The sequence below is a fragment of the Colossoma macropomum genome, unplaced genomic scaffold (assembly GCF_904425465.1).
Source record: "Colossoma macropomum unplaced genomic scaffold, Colossoma_macropomum, whole genome shotgun sequence".
NCBI classification, from domain to species: domain Eukaryota; kingdom Metazoa; phylum Chordata; class Actinopteri; order Characiformes; family Serrasalmidae; genus Colossoma; species Colossoma macropomum.
In genome coordinates, this window is record NW_023494792.1 from 51,060,527 (window position 1) to 51,077,572 (window position 17,046).

At 39.4% G+C, this 17,046-nt stretch overlaps 1 protein-coding gene across 5 annotated transcripts in view; it reads right to left on the minus strand.

Annotated features, from left to right (window-relative positions):
* Positions 1 to 1,282: 1,282 nt before the first annotated feature.
* tfec (transcription factor EC) overlaps positions 1,283 to 17,046 on the minus strand; it is a 61,394-nt gene continuing 45,630 nt past the window's right edge. For 2 of the 5 annotated variants that reach the window (XM_036577493.1, XM_036577497.1), the window contains 7 exons: positions 12,055 to 12,288; positions 11,622 to 11,711; positions 8,172 to 8,292; positions 6,699 to 6,755; positions 6,517 to 6,592; positions 4,667 to 4,814; positions 1,283 to 2,472 (listed from right to left, as the gene is read on the minus strand). In XM_036577493.1, coding sequence (XP_036433386.1) covers positions 2,005 to 2,472; positions 4,667 to 4,814; positions 6,517 to 6,592; positions 6,699 to 6,755; positions 8,172 to 8,292; positions 11,622 to 11,711; positions 12,055 to 12,288 — 1,194 coding nt within the window. In that variant the 3' untranslated portion in view covers positions 1,283 to 2,004. Of the gene's footprint in view, positions 2,473 to 4,666; positions 4,815 to 6,516; positions 6,593 to 6,698; positions 6,756 to 8,171; positions 8,293 to 11,621; positions 11,712 to 12,054; positions 12,289 to 12,909; positions 13,185 to 17,046 lie in introns of those variants that run through there. The other 3 variants (XM_036577498.1, XM_036577496.1, XM_036577494.1) reach the window with 3 other exon arrangements.

Here is a 17,046-nt window from a genome sequence, read left to right on the forward strand (position 1 = left end):
TGATTCACACAAAGTTTTATTACACACTTCTATATTCTAAGAATAGCTCGGCCAGTTTGCATTGATGTCCTAGTAGTTACTGAATAATAAGCCTTAGTATGTAATAAGGCTGGGATTTTAGAGTGAATAATTAAAAGCTGTTAAAGGTAAGACACTATTATGAACAACAACTGTGAGAGATTTTCCCATATTATGCACACCAATGGAATATTTTGAAAAACGTCTTTGGCTGAACTACAACAGTAAGCAGATTGTGTTGATGTGATGTAATTCTAAATGAAATGAATTGATTTGTCTTTATTTTAAACATGTGCATTGCAATTATAGTTTAATTGACATTTGGAGATGGAATAGTCATATTTTAAAGATGTTGCAGTGAGAATAAGGAATGAGAGAAAATCATTGATTTATCAAAAAGGGGTTTATTGTATTTCCCCCACCCCCAACATTATAAAAAAACAGAACGTTAGATTGTCTACAAATTTGTTTGTAACAATACAGGGATTAAGACATATAAATACATACATGGATATCTTTTTTAAAAATACTTTATAAACCAACAAAGAAAAAAAAACATAAAAAGGCAGGTTAGGTTTTTTGGCTAGTAATTACATTTGCATTGCTTCCTCTTAAGTGGTTATAAAGCTAACCAGTTTTTATGGATAAGGCACGAGGGATTAAAAAAATCCTCTCTTCTCTTCTCCTCTTCTTCTTTTTCTTTTACTGGTCCAGATGAACAATGTCATTATAATACATTTCAGAAATATAAAGTTTTTCAAACTCCAGTGGACGCGAGTGACCAGTGTTATGAGTGTGACCAAGGATATACAGTAAAGGCCATCCATCAGACACGGTAGGCTGGACAGTAGATAAGTATCAGCACTTCAGTCAATCTCCCTTTTTCTTTTTGATGTGTCTGACTCAACATTGGCGCAAGACTTGAAGAAGTAGCTCTCCTTGTCTGTGTAGTTCAGGAATGGCCAACGCTGGGCCTGGACATCTATCAGTTTAGTTTAGTTCCAACTCTTAGCTAACACACCTGCAACAGCTGTGCTTAAGATTAAGCTTAGGCTAATTACAACTTACATTTTTATGAAGGTTTATACTGTACTAAACATAAACAGGCTGCACTGCATAAAGGTAGCTTTTTTGTTAAGCGTAGTACCTGTTAAACCTTTATATCAATCCCTAAGCAGCTGTATGCTGCAGTAAACATTTACAGAGTGATACATTAAATGTACTTGATTCTAATGTGTATCATTTCCACATGAATAAAATGTACTGCATCAACATAGTCAAGTCTTTTAGTTTACATACTTGTGGCAGTTTTATTGACGTAATATATCTTTGCTGTCATAAAGGAAAGCATCTTCTCTCATCACCTGCTCTTTTTGAACTTACACTAATGCAATGTGTTTGGCCAGCTCAACATACTTGGAGGAGAACACTAACCTCCAACTCTGTTACACCAGCTAATGGATGGCCATGTTGGCTAGCATTGCTCTAGGTAATGGGTTAGGGAGGACTATCTTACTCATCCAGAGAGAGTGAGGCCAATTGTGCTGTATTGGACTCCTGACTACAGATGGCTAGGGCATCACCAGGCATCGTATAGACAGTTGTGCCACTTAGAAGCAAAGCAAAGCTTTATCTTTTACTAAAATTGAACTTTCTTTACTTGTTAAAAGGTGCCTTTTCAGCAATAGGACGTTTTCTTACAACAGCAGTGTTATATTGCTCATGTGGAATTGGCACATTTGAATCAAGCAATTCATCAATCAAGACCGATAGAAGACATTAGAGCCAAATCTGTTGGAGCTAAACTATCCAAGCTAGTAGATATCCAGGACCAGAGTTTAGCACCCTGTAGTCCAATGCACAAAGCGGGAGTTCAGTTGCACACACAAGTGTCCAAGAGCCTGTGCTTCTTTTTTCCTCCTCTAGAGGGCCTCCTGTAGGGGCCAGACTGCTTTACTCAACCTCTGTCTGACAGAGGTCAGTTGGTTAGAGGTCGTCACCGTCATCTGTGCTAAAGCTGCTCCTGCGGCTGCTCCCTTTGGAGGCAGCGGGGGAGGTGGCCGAGAGCAGAGGGTCAGCGCCAAAGGGCGAGAGCGCTTCATCCATCAGGATCTCATCCAGCCGATGCTCTTCTTTCAGAGTGGCACTGAAGAAGTCTGTGAAGTGCGAGAGCGGGTCCGAGAACGTGGTGGAGACATCAGCCTGTTCGCTGACTCCTCCGCCTCCTCCTGCTGAGACAATGGCGGGGAGGGAGGTCCTCTGGAGGTATTCAGGACCGTTGAGCTCCTCCTGAGGGTACAGAGCAGGCTGAGAGGCCTGAGGGGCCTGTGGTCCTGGGACAGGCTGAGGGGCCTGCTGCTGCTGCTGCTGCTGCTGTTTTAGCAGGTGAGAGGAGAGTTCCACAGCCCCCAGAGTACTTGGCAGACCATGAGCACGAGCCTGAATCTCCAGCTCCTGTTGAAAACACATGCACGTTAGATATAAATTTCTGACTTCAAATGACTGGACTCAGTTACAATTCTTTAGAATAGCGATTCACCCTCAAAACAGTTATAAACTAGTGTCAACTTGTGTGTCTAGTTAAGGACAACACATTTCATGTTACTTTCAACACAACCTGTGTTCCACATCTCTGCTTACTTAAGGACAGTGCGATTCACATTTCATATAGTCATTTTCATAAAAAAAACAATTTCTGTTGGTCATTTGTCATGAAATGTTTACACAATATCAACAGCAGCTGACATTTTTAAATGGTGTAAAAAAAAATCAAAAACAAAAATGGATTTAATAACAGGTTTTAGCTATTAATAATCTTTCAATAACTATTAATAATGTTGTCTATTACAACATGTTATGAAGCCTTATACAGTAACAGACTCCAACTTGACTAATCAGTAAGTAACTAGTAATAATAGTAACTAAATCATAATTATCAATAGTCAAAACTATCAATTCAAGTCAATTATCAAAACTATTTAATAGTTAATACTACTAAAGAACCTTGACTGATGAATTAATGGCAATCTTGGCTGATTATAGAGCTAATTACTAATAACAGATTACTAATAGATAGCTAATAATACTTATTGCCTCACAGTTTTTAAGGAACTTATAGTTTTTAACTAATTAATTAACTATAAATCGTTAGCTAGTATGGAAACTGACCCAGGCTTGACAAATAAGGGAACTAATAACTAATAATAACTGCTAATAGTTATAGTTAGTCTACTAATATTTATTGCTCAATATTTATTAAAGAATTAATAGTTTTTAGTTTAAATCTAATAGTTTGAGAAATTATTATACAGAAGCTAATACAGAAACTTACCCAAACATAACAAATAAGGGAGCTAATGACGAATAAAACCAACTTATGGCTAAATAATAACTACTAATAGGTGTCCATTACTGTAATTATTCACCAGCTTCTACAACCAAGCTGTGAATAGTTCAGCAGTTTTCTTTTGTGAAACTCAGGATAAAGCAGACTGCCTGACAGTGCTGGCTGTATGCAGAAACACAGTGGAGGATCAGTAGCTGCTGGATGGGGAGACGGTGGATAATTACTTTGGTGGCTAATTGCGATGTCTCTGCGTGTGAGGACTCCTGTAATGTCTCCGCTGCCTGCTCTGTGAGTATGTCAATACCGCGGGAATGTAATGCATAATTTCAGATGAGGGGGGACTCTTCTGTATTATTAGGCCTCATAATCTAATTCCAGGCCCATTCCTCTCCTGACAGAGCTGTAGCTCCGCTGTTTATTAATCAGGTAATTACCCCAGCTCGCTAGGCTTCAAAGCAGGAGGAGCTTTAACTGCAGTTAAAAACATCAGTAACACGGGCTAGTCTGCTGTCAGGCAGCGGAGGAGGACAGGAGGGCTGTGGGGAGAGTTGGGTGAAGACCGGGACATGAGACAGGGTTCTGTCTGACTGCTTTTCTGTCTGCCTTACTTATATCCAATACACACTTTTCCACTCGTTTTACTCTTTGGCATTTTCCCTAATGTGAAGTTGTTCCTATTCAGAGCCATTAGGCTCTATAATGAGTCAACCTACAGCCAGTGATGACCACACTCTGACTGAATGGCTCTGTGCTGTACTATTGACTAATAGTAGTCTGCAATTATCCTAGTATTTACATGGTTATACATAGTGTTATTGCTGCCAATTATCTCAAACCATAATGATATATGTGCAACATGTAATGTATAATGTTCACTTTTTAATATACAACGTATAACATGCATATATCTTACTAACTTTTTAAACAGTAGCTTAAAGTGAGTTAGGGTTATTGTTATTAATCTGAAGGTTTTTTGTCCAGGAAATAGCATGAATTGACTACTAGTATACCTGCTGATGGGGTTTAAAGTTTAAAGAGTTAAATGACTACATCAGGTTATATTATATGTAAAAATCACCTGCATTTAAGGTCATATTTGTAAACCTATGATGTTGTCTCCTATAAGCATCTTGTAAATTCTGTAGATTTTTATAGCCACTCCTAATGTTATCTATGTTAGTGAATTATACTGTTCTTGTATTGCATTGCAGTTTCTTTTGGGGTTAAAAAGTTTATGGCCTTAACATATGAATCTCTTTATATTCTCTTTCTCTCCCCCTCTTTTGCTCTCTCTCTCTGTACCTGGATCCTGAGCAGTAGTCTCCTGTTGGCCTGCTCCAGCTTCTTCTGTCGGCTCTCCAGCTCACGGGCATGCTGCTGCTCTTTCTGTAGCCACTTAATGTACTCCACTGAGGCCTTGAGGATGGTCCCTTTGTTCCAGCGCATATCACTGCCAGAGAAGGGAAAAGATAACCTTTTTCACGCAAGCCTCGCGTCAGCAGAACCTTCACATGCACAGGAAAAATACCCTCACAAAGAGCCCCCTTTTTTACAGGAATAAGAAATGGTGATTTACATGGCCAATTATTCATTCTCGGACATTACATTGCCTTTGAATGGGAATTTTAATAGAATAGTTAAGTGTGTCTGCAGAAAGTCCATTCTGTGGCCCTTGTATGGTAAAATTAATCCTTGAGTAAAAATAGGTGTCGGAAGAGGTAAGAAAAAAAATGAACTTTGGAAGCTGAAGTAAAGTGCGCCCATTCCTGATTCCATTACTTTTTTAAAAGGGAGGAAGTGTGGTAAAATTGTCTCTTTCTTTGGAGTAAGACGTTGGTCTGATCAGAGCTAATAATCTCCTTTATCTTGTGCTAATGGCACAGTGACAACGGTAACCTTCCATTTAAATTCTATCAAAAGTTCAATTGAGCTGGGCCACTGGATTCCCTCTCTGGACCATATTCCATCTGTAGGTCCAATTGTGCTTAAACTTTGATTCAACTGGCCTGTTCTTCGCCTTTAACCCCATTTTCATCATTCAAATGGGGCTTTGCACTGAGCTACTGATACCACTTCACACTGGGCGAGCAGACAAAGTGCAGTCTTTGGGTGCAACTTTGAAAGTGAGGTCATTTTGTATTTCTGTCATTCATTTTGTACAGCCATGTCATTTTTATGCATTTTTGCAGTAGCTATAGGCTATTCAGGCTAACAAATTAGACTAATAGATTTTATTCCTAAAGTCTGGTGACACATTTTCCCCTTAACCTCAATGTAGTTGGTCAACCAAGACAGGTTTGGTGTCTGAAATTTGCTTCTCTGGCTTTGCACTGGAGCTACGAGGCTGATGTAGCTAAGTAATTATACCTCACATATTAGCATCCTGCAACATTTATGGCTAAATTGTCACACACTTGCCTCAAACTGTGACAAATCATTATCTCATACTTGCTTACATTGTTTCTGACACTGTATTACACACTGTTCCCCACTGAAAAAAAATGATGATTTTGCATCCTAATGGGAATTGTCTTAAAAGTTACCACTCGTTTCAAAGAGAACACTTTTAGATCTGGTTAGAAAACCACCTGATACATCTAGAATTAGTCACAGGTCAGTTGTTAAACCGTTAGGATTCCTTACATCGTGGTATCAACCCAAGCCAAAACACATTAAAAACCCACCAGTGACCAAAAGAAACTTTCAATGTTTTTATGTTTTTTCAGCATGATTATCTGCTAAAATCTGTTAAAATGTAGCAGCAGTAGCATCATTTACTTTTGTCTGTACTTTTGTCTATTTTTGGTAGATAAAAATATATCATACAGTGTCGGAGACTACATGAGGGAGCCTATGTAAGACTGCTTAACAACTTGACTTAGTTTAAAGCAAATGTGTGATTATTTAGTGCAAGTACAGGCATGCAATTCGCACAATGTTAATTCATAAGCTTCTATTTCTTGTTAGCTACGTTGACCTCATAGCTCCAGTGCTAAATCAAAAAAGGCAAACTTCAGATACCAAACATGTCTTTGCTGATTGTTTACATTTGAGCTAAGGGCATAATTATGCGAATTTATTTTAAGAATCATATATTATAAGAATATAAATAAGAATATTTTATAAGTCAAACTGAACGAGGTGCTACTCACGGGTCATTGGACTTTGGTATGAGAGTTCCAAGCTCCTTGATTCTGTAGTTGATATTGTACCGTCGCCTTCTTTCAACTGAAGGAAGGAGAAACCAATAATTTATATCCAACACACAAACTAAAAAAATACTGTATACTAGCACTTTCAGGGCCTGTGCATTTCAACAGAAGAGGCAGCTTACTCAGATTGTGGTTGTCTTTTTTCTGTCTCTCTTTTGCTAAGACTCTGGTATCATGTTCTGCAGGGAAAGAGAGAAGAGGAGAGAGTTTTAGAGACAGCATCCAGACGCTGTTTACAAAGGGTTCAAGTCAGGGTGCATAGTATTGTGTCTGTGGTGGTAGACAATGAACTTAGACTAAATAAGACGCAAGTTAGATAAAATATTTATAATTAGAATCAGCAAAAGTCAACTAATCCCTAACACCCAAAGCCCTAAAATCAGACCTTCAGCAGATGCTTTGCTAACCCACACAGCAATATGAGTGTTCTCTTGGCTGTGAATGAGCTATGTTCATTCTTCTAGGCTCTTAGTTCTTTGGCTCACTGTAGGAACGCTGTGTGCCCTCTTTTAAGACACCCTCGCTGACAATTAACTCAGCTTTACAAATTTGCTGATGTACCGAATCAGGGAAGAGCCAAAGTGCTCCAGCATCCAGAATCTCACTCGCATTCTTCTAAATTATGTAATGGGGACGTGTGATTGGATTTCTCAATTCATTTCTGCTGATTCAATAGGGACATTTAAGCTGTGTGCAACCACTCATTGTCCTGCAGCACGCTTATGTGAAAAAGATGGTAATTGACTTATTTTCTCGTCAGAGTGAAGAGTTCTTGAGGCATCCTTAATATTTCCTAAATCAATTAGCTTTACTTGATGCATGACATTCATAAGGGGAAAAAAGTCTCTCTTAAAGAGGCCTTTGTTCCATGTGTAGCACACCAAGCATATATGCCAGCACATTCAGCCAACTGAAGCGTTGATAATGCGAAATACGTGCAATAAAACAGCAAGACAAACAATGTGCACTCTGAATCCCCAAAATAAGCAGGCAGCCATTGACATAAAACATATTGGCGTGTTTTCCTTTCACATTCAGCCTCATTACATTTAAAGCAATAGTAATGTACTCACATACAAACATGGCAGCAGTTACAGTAGGTGGGGTATGTGCGTGAGTTTACTGAATAGCAGTCATGCTGCTTATGCTACAGTGTAAAACCGTATTAATTTTGAAATGACTGGTGCAGTTAGGGGTCTGAACCATAAACTTTACGCTGAAAAAAGCAATAGATTCAATTTACTTGATTCAAGTGTGTATATCGTTTCCATATAACTGAAATATTATATTGGGCAATTTTCACATATTTTTATTCATATAGGAATGTTGCTCAGATTCGAATCTAATGAATTCAGATTTCTTTTTCAGTGATGTGGTTGTGAAATAAAGCTTCACTGATGGATTCCTCTGTTGAAAAGGTTTTTCTAACAGCGCTGGGTCTGGGTTCCAAAAAGCCTCATAGCATCACAGTTTGGTAGATATAGTGCTCAAAGTGGTCCTCACTCTACCACCTTACTGACGATCATTCTGAATGCTACCAGGCTTATTGGAAGCTGGACCCAGCAGCTGGACAGATAGGCAGCTGTGCTCCGTACCTGTGACTTCCCTTTTAACAGAGAACTTTGTGGGGCATGAGGGGGGTGTCAGTCCACCATGAGGGGCAGTCATACCTTGGTCACCGCCGTACACCTCCAGAATGCCACTGTTCAGGGACACCTTTAGGAAAAGAGAGAGAGAGGAAGAGGGGAGAAGGTGAGAAGTGTTCTAGATATCATCGCTGTCATAACAAAGGCACATGTCCAAAGTGGTTAACTTTACAGAAGAATGTTCTTCACTTGAATTGGGCATTTCTATTGGTCTATTGGGCTCATTGTGAAATGTTCACCCAATGTTAAAGGCAAATGGTATAAAATATGTATTTTATGTGATTTATTTCATTTATTATATATTTATAGAGACAATTTTGTTGTTTGAAGATTCTGTTCCACCATATATGGTCAGTTTTTGTTTATCATGTTTCGTGTGAAGTATTATTTCAAATTAATCCTTATTAATCTAAAATGTCTCAAGTGAATGGGGCCCCCAAAATGGATTTCAATTAAGACCCCCAAAATGTTCAGAAGCAGTCCTGTTTACATAGTTTACATAGTAGTAGCTTTTTCATAAGTTTGTGATAGTTTTGACTTTTGACAAGCTCCAAGAAATGAGGTTGTGAATGTGAGTGAGATTCTGAATGAGTTTCCGAGTGTGTGTGTGTGTGTGTGTGTGGGTGTGTGTGTTGCATCATTTGATGGTAGCAGTGCATTAGAAGCAGCTCCATCTGCCAGATTCAAAGTTCTACTGCATTCAGTTATACACTAACAAACAAACAAACTTGCTCCTCCAAACAGCACATTTCTACTCTGTCCCTTTGCTACAATTTTAGATATAAGCTACAATTCAGTTCTGCCTGTAGGGTTTTCCTTTTGATGAGTGAAACAAAAGCTGCATGATGACAAGTATGGCCAGTTCTAGAAGACTCAAAAAAAGTAATGCATTGAATTTAATTCATTTAAACAATGTGTTCATATTTTGTGTTGATTTTTGCCTTTTTTACCACCATTTGAAAACACCAGCTGCTCTTTACATTTTGGGCATATTTTCTGAAGAATGGACTGACAGAAATGACCCAAGATTACATAATAAAAGCTTGCTCTATCAACCTGCATTAAACTGGCATTCCACCAGTTCTTCGAAATTTCTGCACAATGAAATCATTAAAATGTACTCAAAGGCAATCAGACTGATTTAATGTGAAATGCTCAATTCCTGTCCATGTAAGAATTTATGTTTTTTTTCTCAGATTTATCACTACTTCACTGCTTTTAACATTACATTTAAAAATGCAGAAGGTCCACTGGTCATTACTGTTGTAAGGATTTTCTGAGTTGATAAAGCTTCTCTACTATGGACTTCACACCAAATCAGCCCGAATAACTTTGTTTATATCTCAGTGATTAAATTATGCAGAAATTGTAGAAAAAGGTGGAATTTCCCTTCAAACTTTTATGTCCTGGAAAAACCCTGTTGAGCAAACTAGTGTGGTAAAGGATTAAAGAGGGGGTCAGGGCTAAAGAGAGAGACAGAAAGAGAGAGAGAGAGAGACAGAGAGAGAGAGCGAGAGAGACAGAGAGAGAGAGCAGCAGCAGATACTGCAGTGTTTGACTGGTTGCTTTGCTGTGCCTGTGCTCCGTGTACCCCATTATCTCAGCTTGGGAAGCCAGCGCTTATCAAAATGAAAGATTGTTACAGTCCCTCGACTGCTGCCGTCGTAATCACTTCAATCCATTCCCATCCGTGTTCACGGATATGTTGACACGGTGAAACGGCGTGATGCATCACGCTGTATGACTAATTAGAACGAATTGATCCGTTTAAGCATGGTATCATTTCTGAACAAGCCCATTGGGAGTCTAAGCATTAGCCCAATCCAATGCCTCACTGCCTCTCTCCCTCTCTCAGATGCAATCTCTCCTCTCTCTCTCTCTCTCCTCTCTCTCTCTCTCTCTCTCTCTCTCACTCTCTCTGTCTCTGTCCTACTCTTTCTCCTCCACCACTCTCCTCCTCAGCTGTCACACCATCCCTCTTTCTTTTGTGTGATCTTATAAGTAAAGGTTTATTGAATCTTTACTTTATATGGAGGCTCTTTTAGGTTGAAAAAAGCTTATTTACACTCATGGTTCTTTGAAGGACCATCCATTTAACTTTTTCCATGCCATCACTCCAACCCCTTTTTGCTACCTTAATTTTTAGGAGCATACTAATCTTTCTCTGTCTCTGTCTCTTCTCTCTCTCTCTCTCTGTCTCTCTCTCTCTCTCTCTCTCTCTCTGTCTCTCTCTGTCTCTCTCTCTCTCTCTCTCTCTCTCTCTCTCTCTCTCTCTTTCTCTCTCTCTCTCTCTCTCTCTCTCTCTCTCTCTCTCTCTCTCTTTCTCTCTTACCACCACTCTCACACCATATTCTGTTAAAAATAAAGGTTCCTAAATGGTTTTTGAATTGTATGGTACTATGAAAAATCTTGAACTGGTACGGAATCTTAAATGGAGTTTTAAAAACAAAGAACCCCTTCTGCCATTTCTATTTTCAGGAGTGTACACAGTCTCTCTCCTCTCTCTCTCTCTCTCTCTCTCTCTACCACTGTCTTCACACCATCACTACTTCATTCGGTAACACTGGGGTTCTCTCTGTCGCTCTGTGTCTTTTTTTGTGTGCTGGAATGCAACGTGACAGTTCCTCTTTTAGTGATGCATGCCTCTCGAGTGAGTTCAGGTGTTATTCTAATCACTATTCAAGCCCTTCTTTGTCCAGGCCCAGGCATCAGCGAAATGCTGCAGAATTTTGTGGCCAGTTAAAGAAACACAGGGGGCACTTGTATCCCTAGACGCCCATCTGTGCATTTTCATGCTTTCGCTAAATTGCACTTCCTTAGCTGATTATCCATCTCTCTATCTCTCCATGTTTCTGTCTGTTCCCTCTCTTTCTTCCTCATGATCTGCAAAGAGAACTGGCTTTTGAAATGTGTAAGCGAAGGGAGCTGGCCCCCATGGAGAGTAAAGAGCTATATGCAAGGCCTGCACTCATTACCACTCATTTTCTGCATTCCACACAGTGCCTTGATTGTATTAGGCGACTAATCTGTATTGTTACGCAGCTAAGTTGAGTCTTTTCCCCACAGACACCATGAACTTTGACTCCAAGTTTGGACTTAATCTGACCTCACACAAAGGCAAAAGCTTTTTCCCAAGCACACCAAAGGAGAGACACCTTCTGTTTGCACCTCAGATCTATTATTCCCTCCTTGATGTTCTTAAGAGATTTATCTGAAAGTACAAAACGTCTACGAATCTGTGCTTGAGTAATTAGAGTGATTGCCATACAGATGTTGTTCCTTTTTTTATGCACATGCCTCTGTGCTCACTTTGCCAGTAAAGCAAAGGTAAAAGGAAGGTAAAAAGAAACAACAGTCAATGCATTTTTGCAGTAGCAAATTAACATGATCCATACTTACGTTGTTTTGCATTATGATGCTAGGCTCCATACAATCCAAGCCACCGGATTCAAGGCTAATTAGATCATCAATAACTTCATCCATTGGAAACTAAAAGAAAACAGTGATTACAGTGTACCCCTTGTCCTTTTGTCAACACTTGCTGAAAGTGCCACATTCAAACGTGTCTCATCTTTTTAGCATTAACTTCAAAGCCTAATAGTCATTAACTTCAACATAGTAAAGCAGTGCAGAGGGAGGGGCAGGCTGGGGTCCTAAGCCGATAACAAGCATTTCATCATTTCCACACAAGAAGGCTGCAGTGTGGTGGTGGGGAAGTGCCTCTTATCAAACTAGAGAGCCCTTTCATTTCCCTTCTGCTGATCAGTGCTACATGTTTGAAGTTATTGATGAGTGGTGAGGGGGTGTATAGGGGTTATATGATGGTACTCACCTCACTGTCGTGGCTGTTGGCGAGCGTTAGCAGGGTGACGGGGCTGCCGGGTGTGCTGTTGTCGCTGACGGGCGGCATGTGTCCATTGCGCATGACGGGCATGGGGCCCAGGGCCTGCCCTGGGTGCGGGTGGGCCTGACTGGCAAGCTTGCTGCCCAGGGTCAGGTACTGCTTGACCTGCTGGGCCTGGGCTTGGTGTATGTGGTACTTGGAGCTCTCCAGGTGGTTCTGAACCTGAGGATTGAGACAGTCAATCTTTATTCTGCTGTCATATATATTTATATATCTGCTATCTGAAGTTTGACCCTAAGTAAGCAACATTTAACTCCTTATAAAGGACAGATATGTTGGACACTTTCCAATCTCTCTGAAATAGTTGGAATCATTTACTTAGAATAGACACCCAAAAAGCTTTCTTCTTGAGAGTTTATCAAAGATTACTAAAAAGCTTCCCTGAAAAGCTCTATCATTACCTACTTTTCCAGTCCAGGCTTCACTTATCAGTCCCAACAATCCATAATGCAGAGCCAAGATTTAGATTCTAGCAAATCAACCAGTTGAGGAGGCTGCTGTAGAACCATTTCCACACAAGAAGCCTTAACGTTTGGCTAAAGCGCTCAAAAATCAAGCTAAAAGACCAATATTTGGGGTCTAGTACTACTGACCAGTTCACTGAAGCTGTTTTCCGAGAGAATCCTAGAACTATTTCCACACAAGAAGCCTTGAAGTTCAATAGTAACCCACAAAATTGTAATAGTAACAATGACAACCCGCAAAACAATACTCAAACTAAAACACCATACTCAAGCAGCTTTGTGGAAACCAATGTCCTATTGAAGCAAAACAAGTCCTTACGCTGGAAACTCTGGCTCCGTCTCGCATCTTGTAGTAGCTACAGTCAGTTAAGTGTGGCATTCTCAGAACCAGCGTGTCTTCTACAGCTCAGAGGAGGAACTCTAGTAGGATCACAGGCTGAGGTTATCTTGTGAGTGGATACGTAGTGACTGCCCCCTCCTATCCACCGCTGTCCTTATAAACTGACTGGCTGCAGTAAATGACCTAATTAGCAAGGAGGCCAGGCTTGCCCTTTTATTGCCCAGTGTGGTAATCACCTCAAACAGAGGGTCATCAGAGAACTGATCTGGCTGAGTTTGATCACCATAGGATGCGTGTGCGTTGTCTATATCTCCAATTCAGGAGGACCGCCCTATTCTGTTTGTGCAAAGCGGCCAGTCACAAACCAACCCAGCCTCCCCCTACCATCCCACCCTCTGCCACTTCTGCTTCAGGGATTCAGAAACAAATGCCACTTGTTGTGTGTGGTTTCTGAATGACCCAGGGGCCCGTTTCAGACAGATCCCACTGAGGGCCATTGTCTTCAGACCGCTCTCAAAAACTAACTGTCAAGAACTGGGCTCTCTCATCTTTTTATTAGGCCACAACACATCGTAAAACTAAATATAGGATGGACCTTTTCACTTTTGGGAAGATTGAAATTGCCCCGTTTTATCAGAGTTCACAAAGAGCCAACTGTGATGTTACTCAATGACAGCCGAAGTATTTTTGGAAAGGTCTGAAAATAAACTTTTATTGCCATGTGGCTAAAAATATCTCAATTGTCCTCCAAGATTTTTTTTCTTCCTAATGATGTTATTAATAGGAATTACTGTTTGTTAAAGTGAAAGTGACTGTTATGCAACCTTATCTTCAGATATTATTATATTCTATTCTAAAATATATTTAGACAACACTTTTTATTTTTAATTTTATTTATTCGCCTAACATGGTGTGACATTCAGAAATAAATGATAATGGTTTCCTCCCAAATTCCTTGTTTTTTTCTCAAAATGATTTGCTATCGAAAGTCAGAAGTGGCCTCATTTTCAGAATATTCTCTGGTCATCATCACATTTTCATCCATATTTGGACAAAGCTCTTCAATTAATCAAATGAAACACAGGAATTTCTGGGAAAATGCTGGGCAAAAAAAACTTTTATGGTCATTTGGCTAAATATTTATTTTCTGGTGAGGGTTTTTCTTTTTTTTGCCTAATGTTGCATGACATTCTGAAATAAATGTGACTGGTTTGCCCCCAAATTACTTTCTTTACTCAGAATTATTTGTCATTGAAAGAGGCAGAATTACACCACCTCATTTTCAGAATGTTCTCTGGTTACCACACGACAAATTGGTGCCTATATTAAGAAAAGGCCCTTAAATGAATGAAATTAAGCCGAGACTTCTCGTCTTCTGTGTTTATGGAAGTTCACATAGCAGCCATAGCCCAGCAATTACCTCAGCAGAAGAGCATCAGATCTGAATGCATATTTAAGAGTTCACCACAACACGGCTTACACTTACAAGATCAGTCAGAAGTCAAGCTCCTTTCATCAGCCTGCAGGATTCGTCATAAGTCAAAGACAGTGTTTTTTCTGCTGTCAGGCGAAGGTTATGAAAGATACACAAGTCACAGTGTTTCCTGTGTCTCCAGTATGCAGGCTCGTAAGACCCTCTAAAGCCTTTTTTTCAACAGCATGTCCTTGGCTTACTTTTCCTCTCTGTACTGTAAATGGCGGAGACATGCTTATTAGCCAATTAGAGGCTGTAATTTGATTCAAGCTGTAATGGTTCTTCAGTCACTAATGCAGGCCAGACAATGGCAGGCCTATGTGTGAAGACACACAGCCGTATTGAAAACAACAACAGGCGAAAGAGGATTTTCTGAAAGGGTGATTTACAGAACTTTTCGCTGCTGAATGATGTGAACGTAGAACATTTTTATAAGTTTTAATGCTTTTTTTTTCTCCATAGCTTTCCCTACTGTAGCTAAGGAACTCTTGGAAAACTTGTTCGCTACTGTTTTTGTTGGCAAGAATCAAAAGGAAGATGATGTTGAAAACTTCTGAAACTTTTTGAGTGGAATTCAGATTTAAGAACAGTGTAGAAGTTAGTATGTAGAGTCAGAGCAGCAATACCTTTTCTGTTGTGTTTGCTTTTCTAATTCCATACCAGCTCTGAGAGAACGCAGGAAATTTAGCTTCTATTAGAAGCACAGCTGTAGCTTCATAACTTCATTTTGCCCATTTAACTCACTCAGATGAGGAATGCTGCACTGGCTATACACATGGCTAATCTGATACGACAGAGTGCACACTCACCCATACCTAACTAGTGTAAAAGTAAAGCCTCTGCTCTCACAGCTCCATGTCACAGGCTGTTCCCTGATAAATTTAAGGTAGTCCAAGCAACTTTTCCTCTCATAGTTAAATTTTATGGCATCAATTTATTAAGAAGGACATGCCTTGCAAGCTAAAGGCTAATGTGATCTCCTGCCTCAGCTACAGCTGCACTTCTAAGAGGAGCATCTCTCCTGCCTGAAAGCTGAAGTATATCAAGATTAACGAAATACAGATGGCTCCTTAAACATTTGTGAATCTAGATGCACGAGTCACATGTTCATTAATTTTTAAATATGAGAAAGAACATACAAATTTAAAGAACATCTCACAGAAATGAGTTTACCTTATTGAATTGCGTGTTTGAGAAATGTTAGATCCATTCATCAGGCTCCCAGACTTGCTTCAAGTGTGAACTGGAAGGTAATCTCTACTGTGCGGATGAGCAGATGTTGCTCAATTCTCTTTCAGTATTAGCCAAGTTCTCGTTTCACTTCAGAAAAGGTCAAGTTATGAAACACTGGGGTGGATGATTAGCGCTAACTGTAGAAATTATGGACAAAACCTTTCACACCCACAAACCATTCCCCACAACATGCTTTTAGACTGAATGCACAGATTGAGCCAATTGAATCTGGTTCTTGTTATGAACGTTGAGTGCAGTTAATTCTGCACATTCTACCCTCCACAACTGCTCACCCAGAACAGTGGTTAGGTCCATGTTGAGTGTGCTCTCTGACAAACACACAATCGTTGAACCACAAAGCTTTCTAAAGGGAAGAGAAAGTAAAAGCAGGAAAAACCAAAAAGAATTCTGAAATCCACTGTGACCATTAAGGCTATTCTTCTTCCTATGGGAAGCCGTGTCTTGTTTTGAGATGACTGAGCAGAATACCACCCACCCCAGACATACGCTCGTCTGTCTGCTTATGTTTCTTTATATTACTTCACACGAGACAGAAATGCTGCATCATACTGCATAATTTTATATGTACATCGTATTTCTATTATTTCTTTCTGAATCATTTGCCCTTTTGGTATCATCAGTTAGCTTTGCATTATATGCTAAATGTTGTCTATAAAGATTTGATTGTTTGAGCATTTGATAATTTGACTACATGTTATCAACATTATCAGTTAGCATCATGATATAAGCTAAATGGTGTCTAAACATATTTGGGTTTTTTTCTGAGGTGTGTGGTAATTTAGATAAACATTCCCTGTATAATAAGTCAGCATAACAGAACATGCTAAAATGGTGTCTAAAAATATTTTGCAGCATTGGGTCATTTGGCTACTTTATATGTATGACCAGTTAGCATCACGCTATATGCTAAATGGTGAATGAAAATGCCCTTTTATGCCTCATTTGCCAATTTGACCATGTTATCTGTATCAGTTAGCTTTCTGTTAGATGCTAAATAGTGTCTATAAGTTTTTGCAGCATATGGCAATTTTGCTACATATTATTAGTTTAAGCAGTTAGCATGCTAAAACATGAGTATTTGTTTTATTATGCAGCATTTGCTAATTTGGCTTTATTAGTTACATCAGTATTATCAGTTAGCATTGCATTGCATGCTAAATGTTATCTGTTATTTGTCTTTTTTTTACGTAGCATTTGGTAATTTGGCTAGATGTTATTAGTATTATATGTTATTAGTATTAGTATTATAAGTTATCATTGTATTATATGCTAAATATTGTCCACAAATATTAGCTTTTTTAGCTTTTTTCTGGAACATTTGGAAACTTGGCTACATATCAGGAATATGTGTTAGCATCACATTAGCATATATTTAGAGATGAAACTGA